The 23,301-nt window shown below is 43.2% G+C and overlaps 1 protein-coding gene across 3 annotated transcripts in view; it reads left to right on the top strand.

The window, feature by feature from the left end:
* RYR3 (ryanodine receptor 3) overlaps positions 1 to 23,301 on the top strand; it is a 518,005-nt gene that overhangs the window by 484,919 nt on the left and 9,785 nt on the right. For all 3 annotated transcript variants that reach the window (XM_038579912.1, XM_038579911.1, XM_038579910.1), the window contains 12 exons: positions 680 to 808; positions 3,795 to 3,899; positions 5,573 to 5,654; positions 6,307 to 7,637; positions 10,056 to 10,114; positions 11,171 to 11,342; positions 12,388 to 12,474; positions 13,747 to 13,947; positions 17,304 to 17,434; positions 22,061 to 22,103; positions 22,565 to 22,692; positions 23,104 to 23,164. In XM_038579912.1, the coding sequence (XP_038435840.1) occupies positions 680 to 808; positions 3,795 to 3,899; positions 5,573 to 5,654; positions 6,307 to 7,637; positions 10,056 to 10,114; positions 11,171 to 11,342; positions 12,388 to 12,474; positions 13,747 to 13,947; positions 17,304 to 17,434; positions 22,061 to 22,103; positions 22,565 to 22,692; positions 23,104 to 23,164 (2,529 nt within the window). The remainder of the gene's footprint in view (positions 1 to 679; positions 809 to 3,794; positions 3,900 to 5,572; positions 5,655 to 6,306; positions 7,638 to 10,055; positions 10,115 to 11,170; positions 11,343 to 12,387; positions 12,475 to 13,746; positions 13,948 to 17,303; positions 17,435 to 22,060; positions 22,104 to 22,564; positions 22,693 to 23,103; positions 23,165 to 23,301) is intronic.

Below are 23,301 nucleotides of genomic sequence, written 5' to 3'. Positions count from 1 at the left end.
AAAACAGATTTTTCACCAGGAAAAAGAAGTCCAGAAGGTGGTAGGAGCAAAATGAGTCTACAAGTTCTTAGTACTTGAGAAGCCTCTCAGTTTAACTGTTGGAAGGAAAATCCAAATGATACCAGGAAAATCTACATAAAACATAAAAAAAAGATACTCTCTTCTCTCTGCTAACTGTTCATCCGGGTTCTGCCACTTACCAGTTATAACCTGGACCAAATCTATTTAACCTCCCTGTGTTCTGATTCCCTCATCTGTCGAATGGATAGCGCCTCATAGGGTGGTAGTAAAGATGCAGAGATTTAACATATGCAATGAGTAAGAACGCCACCTGGCCTTTGACAGTGTGAGGTAGCTGTTGTGTTGCTACTCTTATGCCAATTATTTGGATGAGTAGCATTATTACCTTTAATATATATTTTTCATTGTGAATAAGTTGTCCTGCATCATAGTCACCCATGTCCAGCTGAACACCATCCTCTCTCCTGTCGTTCCTTCTTAAAGAAGCATATCCACTTAAAGATGGTAAGGATTAGATATCTCTGTGCTTTATCCTATGTTTCTGTCATAACAAAGAGGTCATAGACGTGTAGGATTCTCTTGTACTCTTCCTGAACATTGGGTTTAGCTTCACTGACTGAAGTTTAAGAAATACTAAACTCTACTTGTTTGTTCTTAGGAGTCAATCAGTGATTTCTACTGGTATTATTCAGGGAAGGACATCATTGATGAATCTGGACAGCACAATTTTTCCAAAGCTCTGGCAGTCACGAAGCAGATTTTCAATTCTCTTACAGAATACATCCAGGTATGTGCTACAGAGTAGATGCTTGAAAACAGAACATTTTTAACATTCCCATATTATATATCACCCTAGAATATTTGGACACATAAATATGAATTGTACATCCAGCCCTAGCACTAACAATATTTATCTACAAATAGGAACCAAGCATATTAAGAGTACTTACTACACACTATGAGAAGCTGTAGTTTATGGTCCTGTAACCAATTCATAGCATTGTCACACTCTGTTTGCATTTATCTAGTTACATTTTCCTTTCCCTTCTAGATTGAAAATTTTTTGTGGGCAGAATTTCAGTCTAAAATTCTTCCATTTCTAGCACTTGCAATATATCATAGGTATTCAGTATGCATGGGGAGTAGAGTGGAGAAATAATTGATAGAATGAAGGAATAAAGGGATAAATGATGTTATCTTGAGTCTCAAGATTAGGAATTTATAAGATCCTATAATTTGTCAGAAATTAACTCTATGGAAAAGGTAACTGGAGCAGCACATAAACTATTTCCAGTTGAATATTTAGATCTTGCGGCATTCTTTCTCAGTTTACAATAGTCTCTGGTCATTGCCTAAGGTGCTCTAATGATTGTGAAAAGGAATAGAGCATGTACTCAGGCATAATTTGCTATGAAATCAGTAGCCCTATCACAGTCCTCTGGGGTATAGTATGAGATTTTTAAAAACCATCTAATGAGCCAACTGGCACACTCCAATCATATTTACTTATTAAACACAAAACTAAGACTATCAACTTGAAGGGAGAGAACAATCCTTGTTTTACTGGATCCTAAGAACGTAGAGAGAGAACCATAGAAACAGGTGACTAATCTGAAGTGTCACAGAATGTGAAATACCTGTGAAGGTCATTGAACAGATTTGACAAGCATTTGATTTGCGCCCTGTGGAAGCCATCCTAATCTTCAGAATTTCCCTTGGAGCACTTAACCCAAAAGTAAAAAAGCAGCTTATTTTTGGTAAATGTGAGTTTCTTGCAACAACTGGCTTTGTTCTAAAAAGGATCTAGAGGATTCCAGGGATCAGACACCAAATGTACATGAACAGTGATTTTTTTAAAAAATATTTATTTATTTGAGAAAGAGCACAAGCAGGGGTGGGGGCAGAGGCAGAGGGAGAAGCAGACTCCCTGCTGAGCAGGGAGCCCCAACATGTGGCTCAATCCTGGGACCCTGAGATCATGACCTGAGCCGAAGGCAGATGCTAACTGACTGAGCCACCCAGGCACCCCTCAAACAGTGATTTTTTTAAACAAGCATACATGGTTTAGGGAGGCAGGTAATACTTCTCATGATGCTCGCTTCCCTGGGAATTTTGCCAAGCCTTTTCTAGAACTTGAGATGGTATCCATGTTCTTTTGGAAATTTCGTATTGAAGAGTGATTTGGAGATGAGTTAAAGGGTAGAAACAAATAAAAGGAAGAGCTAAGAACAGAATGTGACAGGAATCTAACGGTATAAAAAATATACAAAACAGTCTCACCTAAGGGGTGGGGAATAAAGTGCTGACCTCAGAAATCTTGGGAATGAATATAGATGGTAAGACCAAAGGCAAAAGGAACTGTGCATAAGCACTTCAATTGCTAAAGTTTTTCCCATGGGGATACATGTTACTGAGTCTGCAACTGTTCTACACATATAATGGACATGAGCAGTTACTAATGGCAGGAGCCAGGTTTCTCACTGTTGAATGGTTACAGACAAGCAAGAGGTAGCTAGATAGTCCAGGTAGAAATGCATTAGAAACACATTAGAATTAGGATAAGAATTAGGACGCTAAACTCATGTTTGACTTGATATTGATGCAGATACTCACATATGGAAACATTTCTAGATATATTGTATACACATGGGTCAGTATAACACACACATATCCACTGCTGTGTCAGCTGAGAGTGCCTAAAAGTAATGATATCACAGTAGCAACAAGCACAGCTAGTACCAGATCTTGGTTTCTAATACCATTCCAATGAGAGAACAAGGCTTCTTAGAGAAAGGACTGGTCCTAGTGCTGGGGCAGGAAATACATAAGGATGATCCTGGAGAATCCTATAGTGCAAGGAAATGCAGGCAGAGGGGAGGAGCGTGCAGGGAGGGAAAGATAATGGGCATATGTCCAAGGGACACAGGGGCCAACTGAAAGAGCCCCCTGGGGGCCAAAACTGGAAAAAATTGAGTGACAAAATAGAGTAGTGATGGATTATAACCCAAAGCATAAAATGAATATATGGATTCCATATTAATGTAAATAAATGATTAAACATACAAGAAAGAATAGACAAATCTCCCATGTAGAAGAATTCCAAATGATTTCTTTTTTTTTAAATGTTGATTCAATGTGTAAAAATAGGAAAAGTTATTAACATGGAAAATGAAAATTGGTAATGAAGTCATCCCTCTATGTTTGGCTTTCTGAAAAGATATAGATGATATTAAACATAAAGTTGAGGTTAATGATAAGAAAATCGCAAGGTAGTTGAACATTAGGAATATTCACTTTTTTTGCTTGATTAGATAGCCATGGGATCATAGCATTTCATGTGTAGTTTCACCTGAAAACACTAGGGCCTGCTTTTCATACTGTGGAAGCCTAGAGTTCCTTGGAACCCTTCTTAGACCAAGGTGGAGGTGAGAGTGGGCAGGAGTGCCCTTCTGTCCTGCTGAACCAGAGCATTTGACTCTCAAAGAATGTTCTTCATTGTGGTATTTTATTTAAAGAATGTATTCTGAAGCTAAAAGAATCGATCTCTGAAAAATCACTGCACTGCCAAATTCTGGTGGTCCTTCCTAGTTAAAGTTTCCTACGATGGGGGGGCAAGAAGTAATACCCTGGGAAAATAGTGAGCCACAAAATAATAGGTGACTTTCGGAAGGAGCTATCTGCTAATATAAGCAAGTGTCCTGTATGCTTACAAGGGCAAGATTCAGAGCAGCTTATGATGTTTCAGTAAAATAAGGATGCCCTCCTCTCCATAGGGCCCTTGCATTGGGAACCAACAAAGCCTGGCTCACAGCAGGCTGTGGGACGCGGTGGTCGGCTTCCTCCATGTATTTGCTAACATGCAGATGAAACTCTCTCAGGTACTGTGGCCCTTCCCTGCTGTGTCATCGGTGTGAACTGCTAAATCACTGCCCCCCCCCTTGGTACTCCCCCCGTGTAGATGTGGCTGCTTGATCAAATGGCTGGAAAAGCAATGCAGATTAGGTCTCACTTTTAAACCTGGAGGCCTCAAGGGGCGATAGAAATGAATACCTGCAGGGGTGTCCCAGACAGGCTTTTGCATGGATGCAGCTTCCTTCCTTGTGTCCCACCAACCTCCCCTTTACATAATTGCCTTAGCATTTGCTTTTTATGATGCTAGATCCTTTTTGCTTCCTTGTCACTGTTTTGTCAATTTATGACAATCTATCAGCCCCTTCTGGGTCTGTCACATGTCTGCATGTCTCTGTAACTCATATATCCCTCCTCTCTCACCTTGGCTTCCCTTCCCTCCCTATCTCTGCCTTTCCTTCTCACTCCCCATCTCTCTGGCAAGATGAATCAGAATCACTCAGAACATTTATTATGAACACATAAATGGAGGGGATGTAGTTGTCGATTGCCTCTCTCCATGGCAACACATGAGGGAGAACTTTCAGGATGTGTTTCAGGCTGATTAGAGTAACATTTACAGCATTAATTTAAGTGATGTGTATCTAAAATGTTCAAGGCTGTCACATCTGCCTCCTCTCTTCTGGAATGTGCTATTTAACCCTTTCATTTTTCCCCTTTTGACTCTGGCCTTATGGGAGGAGAGAGTTCTTGGGAGCACTGCTAATCTGGCAGTAATACATCCAGTCCTATGTCAGCCCAGCCTAGGGCAGTGTAGTGTAGAGAGGCTCTGGAGACAGGAGCCTGGCTCTGCTGCCTCTCCGCTGGTGACTTTCAGGGAGTCACTTCCCCTTCCTGGTTTTTGGTTCCACTGTCTGTGAACTATGGGGAATTAGAGTAAATGATCTGAGGTCTCTTCTAGCTCTTCTATCCTACACTTCTGTGATGTTGTTTATATAGCTAGGACCCACACCAAAGGGGGGCGATCCCTCTGAAAGTTGAGAGACTCGACAAAGAACCGTATTTTTGAGAGGGAAACTGTACAAGAAGTGTGACCCAGAATGCATTTTGTAATCTCACTCTCACATTGCCCACCTCAGATCTTCCAAGGATTGTTTTCCTTCTGTAGAGTTGAAAACAGAGAGCTAATTTGGCAATGCTGAAATGAAAATCATCCAGAGGAGTAGCCTCAATTATGTCATTTTAAGGGACCAGTGGCACCCAGATCACCACCAACTAGAATCAGGAGACTAAATTAACCCAAAAAGAAAGGAGAACCCACTTCGAGATTGCAGCCTTGACATCTTAATTGGGTTGCAGCACTATTCCCCAAAAGCTCACCTAGTAATTCTCCAGTATAAAAAACAACATGAACTAAGAGAAATACCTAACGGCTCTTTGGTGGATTGGGTCGTTCAGTAGTTTTGGACAACAAGTGATACATCTGCCACATTGTACTAATAGAAGAGAAACTAAAGGAGCTCTGTTAGATGAGCCCTGCTGCAGTGAGCCCCCCTGATGCTACCAACAGCAGATAAGACATCCACATTCACAATGCACATAGCCTTCACCTCATCTTTCCAGAGCAGGCTCTTCTTGCTCACTGCCCTATACTTTGCTGAGGGATCAGATAGCTCAGGGGTATCTCCTGTTTCTGTTCTAGGATTCCAGTCAGATCGAGCTGCTGAAGGAACTCTTGGATCTCCTTCAGGACATGGTGGTGATGCTTCTGTCCCTCCTGGAAGGTTGGGCTGTTTGGTATAACTAGGCATTCACACAACTGTAATTGGTCTGAGCACTAACCATACTAATCATGCAGATTATCCTTCTGGCAGGTTGTTGATGCCATATGACATTGGTTAGAAAGCCAAATTTTCAGAAGCAAAAAATGAGTGAGGGGCACATGGTCTGATGGACAAAGCCTGAAACCAACTCATTTTATATTAATAGGAAAGCCAGAATGAACTGGGGAAAACCTCCAAGCTTTGCTCTTCCCTATCCTCTCCCTCTCCCCACTGCTTTTCAGTACATCTGGCTGCCAGTGTGTATGCCAGCCATCTAGTTGGGCACCCTCCTAGGTCTAAGGGGATAAGAGGGGCACCACTTATCCCTATGTGCCCCCAATAATCTGATAATAAAACCAATTCCCAGGCCCCAGTCCAGATAAGAGGCACTGGTGTGGCCATCTCCTCCTTCTCTTTGTTCCTTTCCCCCTTGGCTCCTAGTGGTGTAGTCTTTATGGCTTGCTGTTCCCTCCTACCCATTTCCAAACCATCACGGTCAGGAAAGAGCCGACTGATTGGGCACACAAGTTTTCTAAAAATAGCTACCTGACCAGTTACATGATGAATTGGGTTTATTTATATATTTGTATGTCTTTTTTAACCTGCCTCACAGGGAATGTGGTAAATGGAACTATTGGCAAGCAGATGGTTGACACACTGGTAGAATCATCTACCAATGTAGAAATGATCTTGAAATTCTTTGACATGTTCTTGAAACTTAAAGACCTCACCAGCTCAGACACCTTCAAAGAATATGACCCAGATGGTAAAGGGATTATCTCCAAAAAAGAGTTCCAGAAGGCCATGGAAGGGCAAAAACAGTACACACAGTCAGAGATTGACTTTCTCCTTTCATGTGCAGAAGCTGATGAGAATGATATGTTTAATTACATTGATTTTGTAGACCGGTTCCATGAGCCGGCCAAGGACATAGGGTTTAATGTGGCAGTGTTACTGACGAATCTCTCCGAACATATGCCAAATGATTCTCGCCTGAAGTGTCTGTTGGACCCAGCAGAAAGTGTACTAAATTACTTTGAACCCTACCTGGGACGTATTGAGATCATGGGAGGGGCCAAGAAAATTGAGCGCGTTTATTTTGAAATCAGTGAATCCAGTCGAACTCAATGGGAGAAGCCCCAAGTGAAGGAATCTAAGCGGCAGTTCATCTTTGATGTGGTCAATGAAGGTGGAGAGCAAGAAAAGATGGAACTGTTTGTGAACTTCTGTGAGGATACCATTTTTGAAATGCAGTTAGCATCTCAGATCTCTGAATCTGACTCAGCTGACAGACCCGAAGAAGAGGAGGAAGAAGATGAAGATTCATCTTATATGTTAGAAATTGAGGGTGAGGAGGAGGACAGCAAGTCTCTCGAGTCTGCCTCTGCATTTGCCATGGCCTGTGCCTCAGTGAAGAGAAATGTTGCCAACTTTCTGAAGAAGGCAACCCTGAAGAACCTCAGGAAGCAGTACAGGAAGGTGAAAAAGATGACTGTGAAGGAGCTGGTGAAGGTGTTTTTCTCTTTCTTCTGGATGTTGTTTCTGGAGCTGTTCCGGTTGTTCTTCGCCATATTGGGAGGAATCTTTCAGATCCTCTGGAACACAGTGTTTGGAGGGGGCCTAGTGGAAGGGGCAAAGAACATCAGAGTGACCAAGATCCTGGGTGATATGCCTGACCCAACCCAATTTGGTATCCATGATGATGCCATGGATTCTGAGAGGGCAGAGGTGACTGAGCCAGGTATTACACCTGAATTGATTCACTTCGTGAAGGCTGAAAAGGGAGACACAGATATCATGTCAGATCTCTTTGGATTCCACCCAAAGAAAGAAGGTGGCTTAAAGCATGGGCCTGAAGTGGGTTTGGGTGACCTCTCTGAGATTATTGGCAAGGATGAGCCACCTACACTAGAGAGTACTGTACAGAAGAAAAGAAAAGCACAGGTAAGCATGAGTTGTTTCTGTCCTCTTTCCTTTATGCCCAGAAATAGATCTGTAGTCGTTTCTGACCCCAGTTCCCTAGGAGCCAGCATCCTGTTAGGTACCAGCTCTTCTATATTCTGATCTTAGGATTCCAGCTTTGCTGTGTCTGGGAAGAGTGACACTCAGATGGTTGTCTCAAGGTCTAATTGTTGAGTGGTCTTCACTTTACATTGTAGAGGTCAAACCTGATGGTCTTCCACAGCCTCAGTAGAAGGTTGGTTCTCATGGGATGCAGGTTCATCCAGTGAATGGAAAGCATCAAAAACCAAGCAGAGGTTTCCTACACCATCCAAATTAGAGTGTTCCTATAAAACCTTTTGTAAGCTGAAATGTCATAAAGCAAAGAAGTAAAAATCCTTTTCGGATGCCTTTCAGGTAGCACAAACAGGTACTGATGAAGGTCTCTCATAAAAGTCAAGTGGCATAAAACAAACTTTCAGATAGTGGGAGACCTTTCTTTTGAGATGATACTTCTGCAGTGTCCCAAATGGTCCAGATGATATCATAGGATTTAGCACAGCCTCATGCTTGGAACATTTTCATTCTTAAGATACACCCACTCTCCAACTGGACTTTGAGTCAGTTGACTAGATTAAGGGAATAATAGTAATTCAGAACCCCTTGGTCATGGAAAGTTCTGGGTGTTCCCCTCCATTGCAGCATCCAACTCACAGCATCATCCTAGGATTAAAAAGAATGTGGAAAGGGATCCCTGGGTGGCGCAGTGGTTTGGCACCTGCCTTTGGCCCAGGGCGCGATCCTGGAGACCCGGGATCGAATCCCACATCAGGCTCCCCGTGCATGGAGCCTGCTTCTCCCTCTGCCTGTGTCTCTGCCTCTCTCTCTCTCTGTGTGACTATCATAAATAAAAAAAATAAAAAGAGGGATCCCTGGGTGGCGCAGCGGTTTGGCGCCTGCCTTTGGCCCAGGGCGCAATCCTGGAGACCCGGGATCGAATCCCACATCGGGCTCCCAGTGCATGGAGCCTGCTTCTCCCTCTGCCTATGTCTCTGCCTCTCTCTCTCTCTCTCTCTCTCTGTGACTATCATAAAACTAAAAAAAAAAAAAAAAAAGAAATAAAAAATTAAAAAAAAATTAAAAGGATGTGGAGAGAAGTGTGAAGACTTCAGAGCCCAAAGACTAATTTTATTCATTTCATTAATATTTATTGAAGATTATTAATACATGCTTCCCACTGTTTGGGACTCTGAGAAGACAGTGGTGAGAAGTGCATTGTCCCTGTAATTTAGTGGGGAAAAAAATACATATTGCAGAAGTCAGTGCAAGCATGAAGAATGTTAGGAAGGAAGAATGCCAGGTAAAGAAAATATATAGGAGAGAACTCTCACCTAATTTTGGAGAGTCAGGGATGGAAGCATCAGAACTATAGGACTCCTTGCAATATGAATTTATTTACTCTGTTTTGCTCCCTGATGTAGCCCCAGGTCTTAGACAGAGTTTGATACATGATAGGGACTCATTCAAGGCCTTTTACATATCAGGCTGTGCTCTATCTATGGGAATACACTGGTTAACAAGAGAGAAAACATTTTTGCTTTAATAGATCTTAACTTCTAGTGGAAGAAGACAACAAATCAATAAGATAATTACCATCTGTGACCCATGCTGAAAGAAATGAACAAGGTCATGTGTTACAAAGAGAATACAGGCCCTACTATGGGATAGGATGGTTAGGAGACCTCTGAAAAGGTGTCATCTGACCCAAGTCCTAAAGGATGGCAGGCACAGGAAAGACCAGGGCAGTCATATTCCAGAGAGAGGAGTGGCTTGTGCAAAGATCTTGGTGCAGGGAAGGATTTGGAATGTGCTAGAAAAGAAAATGAGGTCTGGGAATTTGGGTATAGGAGGTAATGAGATGAGGATGGAGAGAAAGGCCATGATCACCTAGACCTTATAGACCTCGCTGAGGAACTTGAATTTTATTCTAAGTGCAATGATCATCCATCAGAGGGATGCGGGGTAGTGCTTAAGAGTATTGAAGACAAGGCAGGAATTCTGTGTGATGAAAGCAGATTCTAGATTGGACCTAGTGTATCTGTGTCCCATCTCTCTCTGACCCAGTGGGGCAGTAGGACCAGTGCCGTGGGGTCCTAGCACAAGTCTTCTCTTGGAGTTGAATATTAGCAGGGAAACTGAGTTTTTAAGTTTGAAACCTTTGTGCTGGCATTTCTCCAGAGTAGCTTGATCTGTTGTGGGATACTTACATCCCATGATCCTGAGGAAAGCAGAGGCATCCTGAAGGGAGAAAGCCATGGGGACATGTGACCAAGGACATGAAAATGGCCAATGCTATATGTGGCTCATGACCATGATCTCTTTAACTTGAGGAAAACTTAACTGATTGTTATTTTTGTCCAGGCAGCAGAGATGAAAGCAGCACATGATGCAGAAGGAAAAGTGGAACCCGAGAAAATGGAGTAAGTTCTTGGTAGCTTCAACTCCCTGCAGTGCTACGGCAGATAGTTCTTAATAGCATCTACTATTCTATTGCTGTGGTAAATAGAAATTTTGGTTTCTGTTAACACAAACAGATATTATGCAAGTCCCAGAAATACTTCTTTCTGCCCCAGCTATACAGTAAACACATTCTATTAATCACAGTAACTTTGTCATTGCACTAGTAGATCAGAATATCACTGTCTGGCCAAACGAATTTTTTTTTAAGATTTTATTTATTTATTCATGAGAGACACAGAGTGAGAGAGGCAGAGACATAGGCCCCGGGATCACGCCCTGAGCCAAAGGCAGATGCTCAACCACTGAGCCACCCAGGAGCCCCTGGCCAAACGAATTCTTGAACACAGTTGGCAGCTTCATACAATGGTAGTGGTAGTGATATCTAATGTATTGAATACATATGACATGTCAGGGTCTGTGCTAAGGTCTTTTTTTTTCCCCTCGAGAAAGTGTGTGCAAGTGGAGGGGGAGGGGAAGTAGGAGAGGGAGAGGAAAAGAATCTCAAGCAGACTCCCCACTGAGCTTGGAGCATGACATGGGGCTCCATCATATGACCTTGAGATCATGACCTGAGCTGAAATCAAGAGTTGGATGCTTAACCGACTGAGCCACTCAGGAGGCCTAGTGTGCCAGGATCTTTTATATAGTATCCCACTTGATTCCTAGCACAAGCTTAGAAGAATAGGTACTACTACTAATTCCAACAGTCTTAAAAAGTAAAGGACAAAAAAAAAAGTAAAGGACAACTTTTCCAAAGGGAAAAAAGTTGCTCAGCTACATATCAGAAGAGGATTACAAACTTATTTACAACTGACACCTCCCTGTGACTGTGGCTCATCAAAGTGGCATCATCGCTCATTAAATCCCAAGGTGACATCGAGGCACTGTGGGGAAATGCAGACTTGAAGTTCCCACCCTCGAGGAATAATTACAAGATTTCTTTTTAATCTAGTCTCCTTATCGGGGCCAGGCCTCCAGCTGCCCTTCTACACTGAATGGGTTTCTCATTCCTACAGCCTAGAAGATGGGGAGAAGGAGGATATGGCCAAAGAGGAAGAACAGGCCGAGGCCCCGTGGGCAGAAGTGACAAAGAAGAAGAAGCCACGGCGGGGCCAGAAAGTCGAGAAGCCTGAAGCCTTCATGGCTAATTTCTTCAAAGGGCTGGAAATCTATCAGACCAAGTTACTGGTAAGCACTCCAGCCTTGGCCCCACTCCTGGCATAGACCTCAGACCATGGCCACATTCTGTTTCATTGTTGATCCTCTTTCTCTCCTCTTCTCCTTCACCTGTCTGTTCCTTTCGTGTTGGAGGAAAAGGAAAAGAGGGTAACCTGGGGAAGGCCAAGCACTCCTACCCTGCTACCCAGCCCTGCATGTGCTCTCTGCAGGGCAGGAGGGTGCAGATAACCCATTCTATCTGGTCCTTTATGTGTGTCATGTGCATACTTGGCCAATCATAGTCCAAAGGTCAGAAGTAATTGGATCATTTGGGATACAAAAAGAATATGCTTGTGTTAGGTTCTCTTATTACTCCTCAGAAGTTTTTTTATCCCACATGCATCCTACCAGAGCTTGTGATGTCCTTCCTCTGACATACTGCCCACTGAGAACAGTTGCTTATGGCCAGGAGGACACCTTCCCCAACACCATTGGTGAGAGCCCCCTCCACAGACAGCTTGAGAGTTTTCCCCAAGCAGCTACCATTTCAGTCCTCAAGGGCTGGTTTATCTGGAGAAGGTGGCAGTGGGAATGCTCTCCCCTGAGAGGGCAGAGGCAGAGGCTCCGTGACTTACAAGGGACAAGACTCTAAGCCAAAGACTGGCCACCTCCAGTGTGGGAGCTACAGGGCTTTTCTGGGGGCCTCAAGTACTCATAATTTCCAAATAGACTACATTCTATGTGGAACACACACACACACACACACACACACACACACACACACACGAGCACCTTCACAACAGCATTTGAATCCTCTGCTGGGGACATGTTTAGGCATTTTGTTCCCTGAGGGGTAACTCAGAGCAAGGTTCCTTTGAGCATCATTCTCAGCAATTCTTTTTTAAATCAACATCTCACATCTCAGTTCCACCCGAAATAAGTCCAGATTCTCTTAGAAGAATGGTTACCAAGAGTAGGGATACATTTCTAACTAGAAAAGTTCTTTGGTTTGAGGAAAGGAAGGTCTCTTTCCCTTCCAAAACTATTCTACTTGTGCCTGTCCTTTCCTTTTCAGCATTACCTGGCCAGGAATTTCTACAACCTGAGGTTCCTCGCTCTGTTTGTCGCCTTCGCTATCAACTTCATTCTGCTCTTTTACAAGGTGATACCACATTCAGGAGCTATTTGCTAAATATCTATATACTTTTTAAAAAAAATCATAATAGAAATTATGCTGTTAACTAGAGCAAAAACTCTAATATCTAAGGAAGTTTCTAATACATTGGCTTCTATAAGGATACGGTCTTTAGCGGCATGAAGAATGGAGACACTGCTGGCCAGGGAAGCCAGTAAGGGCACTATTTCCATAGTTCAGGCTTTCTCATGATTACTGCATAAACTCTCCAAATATGTGTTGGGTGCTTACTATATGGGCACTATATTGGGCACTCTGGTATATTTCAAAATGAATAATAAGTGTAGTTCTTTCCTTAAAGGATAAGTCAACAGAAAGTCATTGTCATTGGCCTAGATGTTAGAGCCATTATGAAGGAAGAATTAATAGTAGCTAGGTTTTGGAAGTGAGACAAGAGGGACTAATCAGGATAATTAAAGACTTTGAACATTGGTAAGTGAGTCTCATAGATTGTGGGCACCAAATAAATGTTAGTGGAATGAATTAATGAATGATAGGTCCTGGATTCTCGACATAGTCTTTAACTGGCTATTCTAACTTTTGCCTCTTTCCCTTTCTATCTAAAACCACCAATCTAAAAAATAAAAAAATAATAAATAAAACCACCAATCTAGTTTTTATAAAACATGCTTTTACCTACACCCACCTGCCACTGGGTTGAACTAGTAATGGCTTTCTGTTGTCTGTAGACGAAAAATGGAAGTCTATAGAGGGGTATGGCAAAGCTTGATTTTTAGCTTATGGTTGACGTGGCTGCAGACAGTCATAGAGGTGAAGAGAGCCAGCAGGAATGGGGCTGCAGGAGGAAAGCCTCACAGGTGTAGATTTGGAGGCCATCTGTGTAAGAATGGCAGTTCAAAGGTGTCTAAAAGGGAATGGAAAATGACAAGTGTGTGTGTGCATGTGCACATGTGCATGTTTGTGTCCCGGCCTCCTCCCAGGGCACAGCGTTTCAGAAATCACCTCCTGTGGCATAGGGATTACAGTATATGTAGTACAGCTTTCCTAACTTTGACATTTTTTGCTTTGTTTCAAGAGGCCATCTCTGTGTCTTAAAAATTTTGTTTGTAGTTATTAGAGATACTGCAGATTCCTAGTAATAAGTTATATAAACCTCACTCACTCAGCACGTACTGCTGCATCACTACTATGGGTGCAACATATGCTAGAAATCTAAAAAATAGGAGAGAGCCCAGTGGCAGAGACTCCTTTTAAAAGACAGTGTGTGTCTTGGGCCAGGTTACTGAAGAACCTCTAGAAGAAGAGACAGAGGACATTGCAAATCTGTGGAATTCCTTTAATGATGAAGAAGAAGAAGAAGCGATGGTGTTCTTTGTTCTGCAGGAGAGCACTGGGTATATGGCACCGACGTTGCGGGCTTTGGCCATTATCCACACCATCATCTCTTTGGTCTGTGTGGTGGGCTATTACTGCCTGAAGGTGAGTTGCGGGCCACTCTGAATCTAGTATCACTCCTCAGGGAATTTTGAGCCCAGCCAGGCCATTGTTCTCCGGAACTTTTTGCCCACAGACTGAAGTCATGGAATGGTGGCATTGCCATCACCAGGGAGCAGGTTAGAACTGCAGAATCTTGCCACATCCTGAGTCTTTTAAACCAAAATCTACAACTCTGCATGCCTCCCAGGTGATCTGTATTCACAGTAGTTTGAGAAGCCTTGCTCTGGGAGTCCCTTTTCAGGCACTTCCTGTTGAGGTTCATAGGATTAATAATCGCCAGGCTAAGTCACACATAGAGCTAGTAATGAGAACTGCTTCTGATCTTTGAACTTAGGTTGGAATTATTATTAAAATGCTTTTCTGGCAGCCTGGGTGGCTCAGCAGCTTAGCGACACCTTCAGCCCAGGGCGTGATCCTGGAGACCTGGGATGGAATCTCACATCAGACTCCCTGCATGCAGCCTGCTTCTCCCTCTGCCTGTGTCTCTACCTCTCTCTGTGTGTCTCTCATGAATAAATAAAATCTTTTTTAAAAAATGCTTTTCACCTTCCAAAATTTATTAGGTTTCAACTATTCAGGATATTAGAAGAAAACTTGCTGGTGGATTACTGTTTCAGTTATCTCGTGCTATATAACAAACTGCCCCTAAAACTTAGTGGCTTACAATAAGAGTCATTTTGACTCTCTGATCCCATGGGTTGACTGGGCACATTTGAGCAGTTCCTCTGCTCCATGTGAAGGCAGCTGTGTCAGCAATTGTCTGCTCGCTGGGCTGGCTTATCCACGATGGCACACCCTCATGCCTGGCACATTGACAAGGGAAGAGCTGGAAGGCTGGGCTCAGCTGGGGCATCTGGGCCTCTTTCTCCAAGGGGCAGGGCATCCCTCTTTCCACGGGCCTCTCCATGTGTTCTCACCAGCAAGGGAGCTGGACTTCTTGTATATGATGGTGGCCTGGGGTCTCCAAGAGGAGGACAGAAGTGGAAGCTGCTGGCCCTTCTTAAGGCTTAGGCCTAGAACTGGCACAGTGTCATTTTTACTGCCTTTTATTGGTGGCAGAAAGTTACAGGGTCAGCTCAGATTCATTGCACAGGAGGTGAGGGGGAGCCACACAGGGAATGAATACCAGCAGACATGGTTCACTGGGGCCATCTTCAGACACTACTATGGTTATATGAATCTTTGTTTATTCCTGTGAGTCGTTCTATTCTATTTTTTGGTGTTCTAAGTCCAGTTCTGTTGCTGCTATACCACATCTTTTTCCTCATTACATTTTTTTTCTTAAGTGGGAAGTCTCCTTGGCCATAGATCAAACGATCTTCTCCCTGGGAAGAGTCCAAAACATATATTCCTATCCTTCTAGTCCTCACTACCCCCAGTGAACTATAATATCATGCAGGAAATCCAGCTATCCCCCTGGGGAGACCGTGTGCCCTAACCCACACCAAAGACTCCTTTGTCATAATGAAAGCACAGATTCTGGAGCCAGGCTGCCTGGGTGGGACTCAGTTTTACCACTAACCTCACCATTCCTCTGATTCCTCATCTGTAAAAATGAGCATTATAATAATACTACCAACTCCTAAAAGTGTCTGAGGCTGTTAAATTAACAGGTATAAAAGGACTCAGAACACCAAACATAGTAACCGTGAGAGCATGTTACTGGTTTACTGTATGGTTTAGCATCCCAGGGCTCAGCTTATTAGATTTGATGCACATATACTAGGGACCTAGAGAAAACAAAAGGTAAACACTACCTAGGGAATAAAGATGTGCCGATCCTACTTACAAGGGTTTGCAAACCCTTAGAAGACTGAAGGGGGCGTGCTTCAAGTTCCAGAGATGAGTACTGCCCTAAACCTTGGTATTATTATTATTATTCAGAGTCCTCTGAGAAGACAGCAGATGTTAGTCAGTGTAGCTTTACCTTTGCCTTCCCTCCCACATCATCCATCATCTAGCAGCCATCATTGATTCTTCACAGTGTGCAAATGCCTATTAATAGCCTTTGCCACCTTCCTGTCCTTAGTCTTTTATCTCCTTGGTGGTGTTTTGTCACTTTAAAGAAGAAAAAGGGCACTGGGTGTTACATGCAACTGATTAATTATTGAACACTACACCTGAAACTAATGATGTACTGTATGTTGGCTAATTGAATTCGAATTAAAAAAAAGGACAAGAAGTAACTCTTTACAAATCGTGATCTAAATTTTGTCTCTCTTTTCTTGGAAATAAAGAAATAGTGTGGGGCTTATGGATATCAAAAGCTTTGAGAAAGAGTTATTGGAAGAAATCATCTGGAGACCAAGGCCTGAGGGATGTTGCCAAGTAACCAGTAGCTTTCCAGCCGAATGACAGGCTCCAGCTCTGTCCGTATTAGGCTTTCCTGGCTAGAGGAGCCTTGGCTACTATTCATTTCCAGGGATTTCGGTAGTCTCCTTTGACCTCACTGACTCTGTCCCTTACTTGAAGTATATGTGATGATGGTTGGAGCAAGTAGATACTTACCCCTCCTTTTCTGTGTACTTTTTTGGTGGTAGGTCATCATAGCCATGACACCATCTCTAGCCTAGAATGACAGTTAAAACTGTAAGAGAATGGGGAGTGATAGTCGGGAACCAGTAAGTGGTCATTCTCAAGAAGAAAAGTTCAATACCAGAAGACTATACAGAGCCTAGTGAACCCTCTCCTCCTAGCAAGCAAACCACGTTTCACCAACCAAGCATCAATACCATGAGATGGAGATGACTGTAGCCACTGAAGGGGGCTGGAACATGCCATGGTATTCGTGTGGCTGACCAATCCATTCCAGAATAATTCATTTTCTTTCTAAGTCTTGGATCAACTCTAGCCTAAGAGTCCTAGGGGACCTAACTCATTTGGCCTAGGTACTGGTCTAAATATGGCCTTCTTTCCAGGATGGGTCAAGGAGTCCAGTTTGTATTATATCAGCTATTTAATCCAAGGCTTGAAGGTGGCCCAAATGAAACCAGATTTTTGGAGGGAGGCGAATTAGCCAAAGGAGTAAGAAGAGATTTGACTTTAGATCCACAACTAGGAACCCTAAGAATCCTACTACAAAGAGATTACTGCCCCAGGGGCACTTGGCTGGCTCAGTCGGAGGAGATGTGACTCTTGATCTCCGCGTCTTCAGTTCAAGCTCTGGGTTAGGTATAGAGATTATTTTTTTTAAATAATTAAGTATATGATATAATAAAAACATAAAAAGAGAGAGATTACTGCCCTGAAGTTGGAAATGCTAATTGGTGGGAATGCTTGGGAGAGGGTGCTATAATCAGAAAACCTTCTCTGAGCAACTAGTGTCTTCCCACTCCTAGGTCCCTCTGGTGGTATTCAAAAGGGAAAAAGAAATTGCCAGGAAGCTGGAGTTCGATGGCCTGTACATCACTGAACAGCCATCTGAAGATGACATCAAGGGGCAGTGGGACCGCCTGGTAATCAACACACCGTAAGTGTCCCCTCACCTCCATCCCAAAAAGGAAAAAGAAGAGTCTATACCATAAATAGAATGACATGTTCTTAACCAGCCTTGCAGGCTGATTAGTATAAACCTTTTTTTGGTTTCTAGGACTTATTTTCTCTGCTGCCTTCCTAGTGAAATAGCCTGTTGCCCCTCAAACACTTGTGTGTATCTCTGTGCATATAATGGGGGATCAAGGATATTGTCAGGGAGTGTTGAGCATATGGAATTAAGACCAGATGGCCCAGTACAGTATGACTTCGTTTTCCATGTTCGAGTCATACACAATTGTTTCCCTTGCCCGGGGGTTCTGAGATTATCTGATCATCTTCTCTAGAGCTCCCATACGGCACAGCAGTTTGATGACCTCTGAAGTCTTCTCCAACAAGTACCCTGGTTGGTAATAGACTCCTTCCACTGTCACTTGGTAGGCAGTTCAAATAGGACCATCTGGGTGTGGGTGCTACCACCTGTGGTGCTAAGCCTACTTTGTTGGTAGCATGTGTATGATCAGGACCATGGTGGGAAAGAGCACTGATGCAATGGCCAGAGGTGGGACAGCAGGTCAGCTCCATTGCTTAGTTGTCTGTGAAAGGGGCAAGGTAATGCAGCCCTTTGAGCCTCGATTTCCTCTTCATTAATAGATGCATGAGAATACTGTCAGGTAGTGAAATGGAATAGAGAGGCCAAGCAAAAGTTGGTCAAAACAGGCTTTTAATGGGACGCACTCCCGGGCAAGGTTCCACAGCCCACAGGGGAGGGAGAGAGTGGGGAAGTCACCAGCTGTCACGCCCCGGGAAACCGTGGGGGGGTTTAAAAAGAATTTTTGGCGGGAAGATGGGGGTAGGGCGGCATTCCAATTAGGGTAAGGGTCTGTAACTAAGGGCAAGGTCTTGTAAGCTAAGTTAGGGTAGGGTGGCAAGGTGGCATGGCGGGAAGATGGGGGTGGGGTGGCAAGGCGGCATTATTGGGAGGTTGCTGGCCTGCGGTCGGCCGTTTTGAGGTTCCCAGTCTCTCCAGCCCAACAAATACCACCTCCCAAAGTCTGGGAGATCAATGAGTGTGTGCAGTGCCTGGCACAGGGTAGACATCAAGCAGTTCGTCATTCCCTTTCTCTACTTGTTCACAAAATGGCCATCACCATTAGCGAAGGCAATGTCAGTGTGTTCACAACTGGGAAAATGAGAGTTTTGAGATAAATTAATATGCTGAAAGAGGAGAGATACAGGGCTGGATATGTAAACAGAGATGACTGTGTTGAAACTCTTAGTTGTGCCAATCAAAATGTGCACATCTGCAAATAACAATCCTGACTCCTGGGGGAAGAAAATTTCTTTTATTTTTTTAAGATGTTTATTTATTTATTCATAACAGACACAGAGAGAGAGGCAGAGACACAGGCAGAGGGAGAAGCAGGCTCCATGCAGGGAGCCCGATGTGGGACTCGATCCCGGGACTCCAGGATCACACCCTGGGCTGAAGGCGGTGCTAAACCGCTGAGTGACTGGGGCTGCCCAAGAAAATTGCTCTTTATTCAAAGACAGGCAGACTGAGGGAGGCAGCTCTATAAAGGCACAACTGGGGTCTTTAAAATAGTTTCTAGAAAGGGAAGACTCTTCTCTTAGGGGAAAAAAGAAAAAAGGGAGTATGCAAATCAAAAGCCTGTCCCTCTGCAGGTCCTTGCCAATCCACACAAATAAGGAAAACTAAAGTCGTTTCTGACCCTATGTCATCACATCACAGAAATTTTGGATACTATTAAATAATGCAATTCTTTGGCTAGCTTTCTACAATTATCAGTAATACTCATGTCTGTGAAAGAGGATATATGCCCTCCTTCCCAGTAAAAAGGCGGTTTAGTTGCTAAAAATCTAAGTATCTAAGGAATTAATGAGAAGTACACTAAAACATTCCAATGAGGATAGTTGCTATTTTTTTTTGAAGTGGCTTAAATGTCCATGAACTCCATGAACACAGAAGTACATAAATAGCTGTTTTAAAATTATTACATGGGTGAATCTTTTTTTTCCCACAATCATGGCATCATAGTACATGGAGTGCTTTGCAGTAACCTACTTTTTACAGTTAACTATCAAAGAGAGCTATCTTTTTTATTTTATTTTTATATTGTTAAACACACATGTTAAGGAAATATAAAATGTGTATTTTAAAGTAGTTCATAATAATGAACTACACAATTTTACAAATGGAATAGTTACTCATAGCTTTCAAGTCCTGGACATCCTCCCTGATCATGATGTTCCCAAGCCCCACTTAACTATTCTCCTGGCTTTAGCAATATTCAACCTTTCCTTAGTATAGTTTAACACTCAGGCATGTTCCCCAGAAGCATTCTTTCATGTTGACTGTTTTTGAACTTTATGTAAATGGAATTATGCTATATGCGTTAATTATACAGTCATACTTTTGTTCAACACTGCATCTGGAACCTGCCCATGTTGATGTGTATGGCCATAGTTGGATCATCCTCAAAACTGCAGCATATTTTCCATTATATAAGTATTTATCATGTACATATCATGTTGTTATCCATTTTCCTGACAATGGATATTTCAACTGTTTCTAGTTTCTGGCTCTTTCAAACAGTGGGACAATGAACACTTTTATACCTGATGTTCCAATAAGAGAGTTTCTCTAGAGTAGAGACCAGGGAAGGAATTTGCTGAATAGTAGGATACGCAAATGTTTGTCTTGATTTACATTCCAACCATCACTGTATGAGAGTTCCTGCTTCCCTGCCTCTTGGTCAAACTTGTTAAGATACTGAGATAATTTTGCTAATTCCGTAGATGTGTAGTAGCATCTCACCGTGCACCTCCTTCATTTCTAAAGAGGTTGAGCATCTTGTATTATTTTTTGACCACATACACAGGTAATGTTTATGCATTTCCCTTCTGGAGGTTCTGTTGTCTACCTCATGGTCTAAGGAATATTACCAAGTAAAATTATGTTTTCTACCTTCAAGGAGCTCCCATCCCTAGTCAGGGGACAAGGTTAAGATCGTCTGTGAAATGGTCTTGCTTGCAGCCTTCAGTCAGTGGCCCTGAGGCATCACTTACAGAATTTTCTACTTAGGACAAAGTGTGATCAAGGCTGAGCTGTATGTTATGGACCATTTGTATAAAGGATTGAAGAGAAAGGAGATTTTAATGTGGATAGAAGAAGCCAGGATTGTTTTTTTTTTTTTTTTTTTTTTCTAATTTACTTTGTTTGGGTTCTGAAACTAATACATGTAGAAAAATGTACAAAGAAGAAATTCAAAATAATCCTTTCTATGCCTCCAGATAAAATCTATTACCAGTTTACTCTGTAAACTCAGCATTTGTTTTTGCTTTTAAGTGGCATTTGGATGATTGAAACAAAGAAATTGCTTTAGCTTCCCCCCCTACACTGTCCCCACAGGAAAAAAAGAAAAGCTTGTCTGTTGGGGGAGAGGTGGCATTTGCTGGGGGTTATTCTTCAGAGAGGTCCATGAGTAGAGGGAGGTCCTCCCTTCCTTATCCCCAGCGTGGGTGGTCTTTGTAGAATAGGAGACTGTTGTGTACCAGAGCCGAGAATGGACACAAGGTAAACAGAACTGAGAATGCGCACACCAAGGGCCAGTCTAGACAATCTAGACTCACAAGGAACTCTCCCAGGAAAGGTCAATCACTGTGAAATGGAGAGAGAGAGAGAGCAAGTACGCAAGGTAGGGAGGGACAGAGGGGAGAAAGAATCTCAAGCAGGCCCCACACCTAGCACAGAGCCCACTTGGTGCTCCATCTCATGACCCTGAGGACATGACCTGAGCCAAAATCAAAAGTCATATGCTGAACTGACTGAGCCACCAGGTGCCCCAGGAGAAAAACATCGTAAATGATTTTTGCCAAGCTACCTGGAAGTGACAGTTCCTCCCTGGGCCTTAACAATCACAAACTATTTGCAGTGGAGCTGATGGAAGTTACCAGGCTAAGGAAAGAAATTCCCCTGAAGGACTGGGGACAGGATGGTAAAGGGAGCCACCTCCAGAAGATGGAAGGATCTAATTCCCTGAGAAGAGCAGACCCCACAGGAGCTACTTAGGGATGGAGAATAGAGGGGAAGAGCACTCTGGTTTTTCTGGAGAAAAACTCCACAGACACGAACCAAAGGTGATTCCCATTCCAGAAACATCATCAAGTGAGGGACCTTGTCTACACTTCCCACCACTATATCACTATCACCTACCCCAGGTACTCAGTGAACCAAGAGCTGTGTACTCAGTGAACGAAGCTTGAATGCATGTGTTTTCCCACAGGGTTTTGTTCTAGTTATACTGGGATCAAGAAACATGTATGCACCTGTTTCTGTCTAGCCTGCCCTCACAGTTCCTGGCTCTTTACCATAATCTTGAGGTCGAAGATGCAGGGTGGCTCTCCAGGTGTTTCAGAAGTCACCAGAGAGAGGCAGAATCACAGATGAGTTAGATGTGTGGTGCCTCTGAGCTTCAATCAGTCTGAATTCTGAATGAGCAGGACAAAGCCCAAAGCGATCCTGGATTCAGACACAGATCGCACAGCTTCTTGATGTGTCAGCCTTGATGTTAAGGACTCCCCTTTTCATTTTCCTTTTCAGATCTTTCCCTAATAACTACTGGGACAAGTTTGTCAAGAGAAAGGTATGCCTTGTCAGTGGAAGGCAGGGGGTGTTTTCCATGGCCACCAAAGAAATGTCGTGTGTTTTTTTTTTAAGTTCTACATATACAAACACAAATATGTTTGCTGTTGCTTTTATGATGGTATCTTGAAAAGAGTAAGTCACAGAAGGGCTTCTGTATGAACGTATGTAGGTTTTGGCTCCTTCTTGTACTCATCTGCCCTAAACAGCTTAACACAATCACTGCTTTGTACGTACTGGTTTTCTTCTCCCCTCCAAAAGATACCAGCTTGAGATGTGGTTTTCACTTTGTCTTTTCCACTTCTGTTTTCTCCCAGGGCTTATTTTTTTTTCCTCTTTATTTTCCTGTTGCATTTTGAATCATGTGTTCATCAACCCCTTGAAAAGGCCAGAGCATTAACAAAGCTCTGGAGACCATGCTGTGGTGCGTGGCCCGAGCTCACCCTGTCATCCTCTCTCCAGGTGATCAACAAGTATGGAGATCTCTACGGAGCAGAACGCATTGCGGAACTCCTAGGTTTGGACAAAAATGCCCTTGATTTCAGCCCAGTCGAAGAGAACAAAGCAGAGGCGGCCTCTCTTGTGTCATGGTACAGAGCTTAGGAGTTCAAACCCAAAGTCTGCCCAAGCAGATCCTTTGCTTTTCCAGCCCTCTTCAGTGTGCCAGAGCGGAGAACTACAGCACGCCTGTGCACTCTCAGGCCCTGGTGTGGCTCCGGTGTTTTTCTAGGTTCTAACATATTGGGAGAACACCACCTCAAAGCAATGTAAAGACCTACCAGCTTTCAGGCCTGTTAGAGCAGAAAGACAAAGACTTATTAAAATTTCAGGGTGTGTGATTCTACCATTCTCGGTCCCACGGGGAACACATACAACTTGATAAAGCTCAGAGCTGTGTTCAGCTTATTAAACCTGAAAGAAAACACTTAACTTTTCCCCTTATTAAACACTTACCTAAAGTCTGACATTTATAAGCTTTAAAATTATTTGCTCCCCTTTAGGCTGAGCTCCATTGACATGAAGTACCATATCTGGAAACTGGGAGTTGTTTTCACCGACAACGTGAGTATGGCTTCGGGAGATACAAGGTTCTGTGCCACGGGGTCGGGGAGGTCATCGGCCGCCATAGGGCAACAATGTAGGGAGGGTGTCAAGAGGACTCCATGCTCACTTATCAGAGACGGGAGGCCTTCGTGGCG

This window comes from Canis lupus, chromosome 30 (assembly GCF_011100685.1).
Source record: "Canis lupus familiaris isolate Mischka breed German Shepherd chromosome 30, alternate assembly UU_Cfam_GSD_1.0, whole genome shotgun sequence".
NCBI classification, from domain to species: Eukaryota; Metazoa; Chordata; class Mammalia; order Carnivora; family Canidae; genus Canis; species Canis lupus.
Note: the sequence above shows the minus strand (reverse complement) of the source record. Positions and strands in the feature narration are given on the sequence as shown.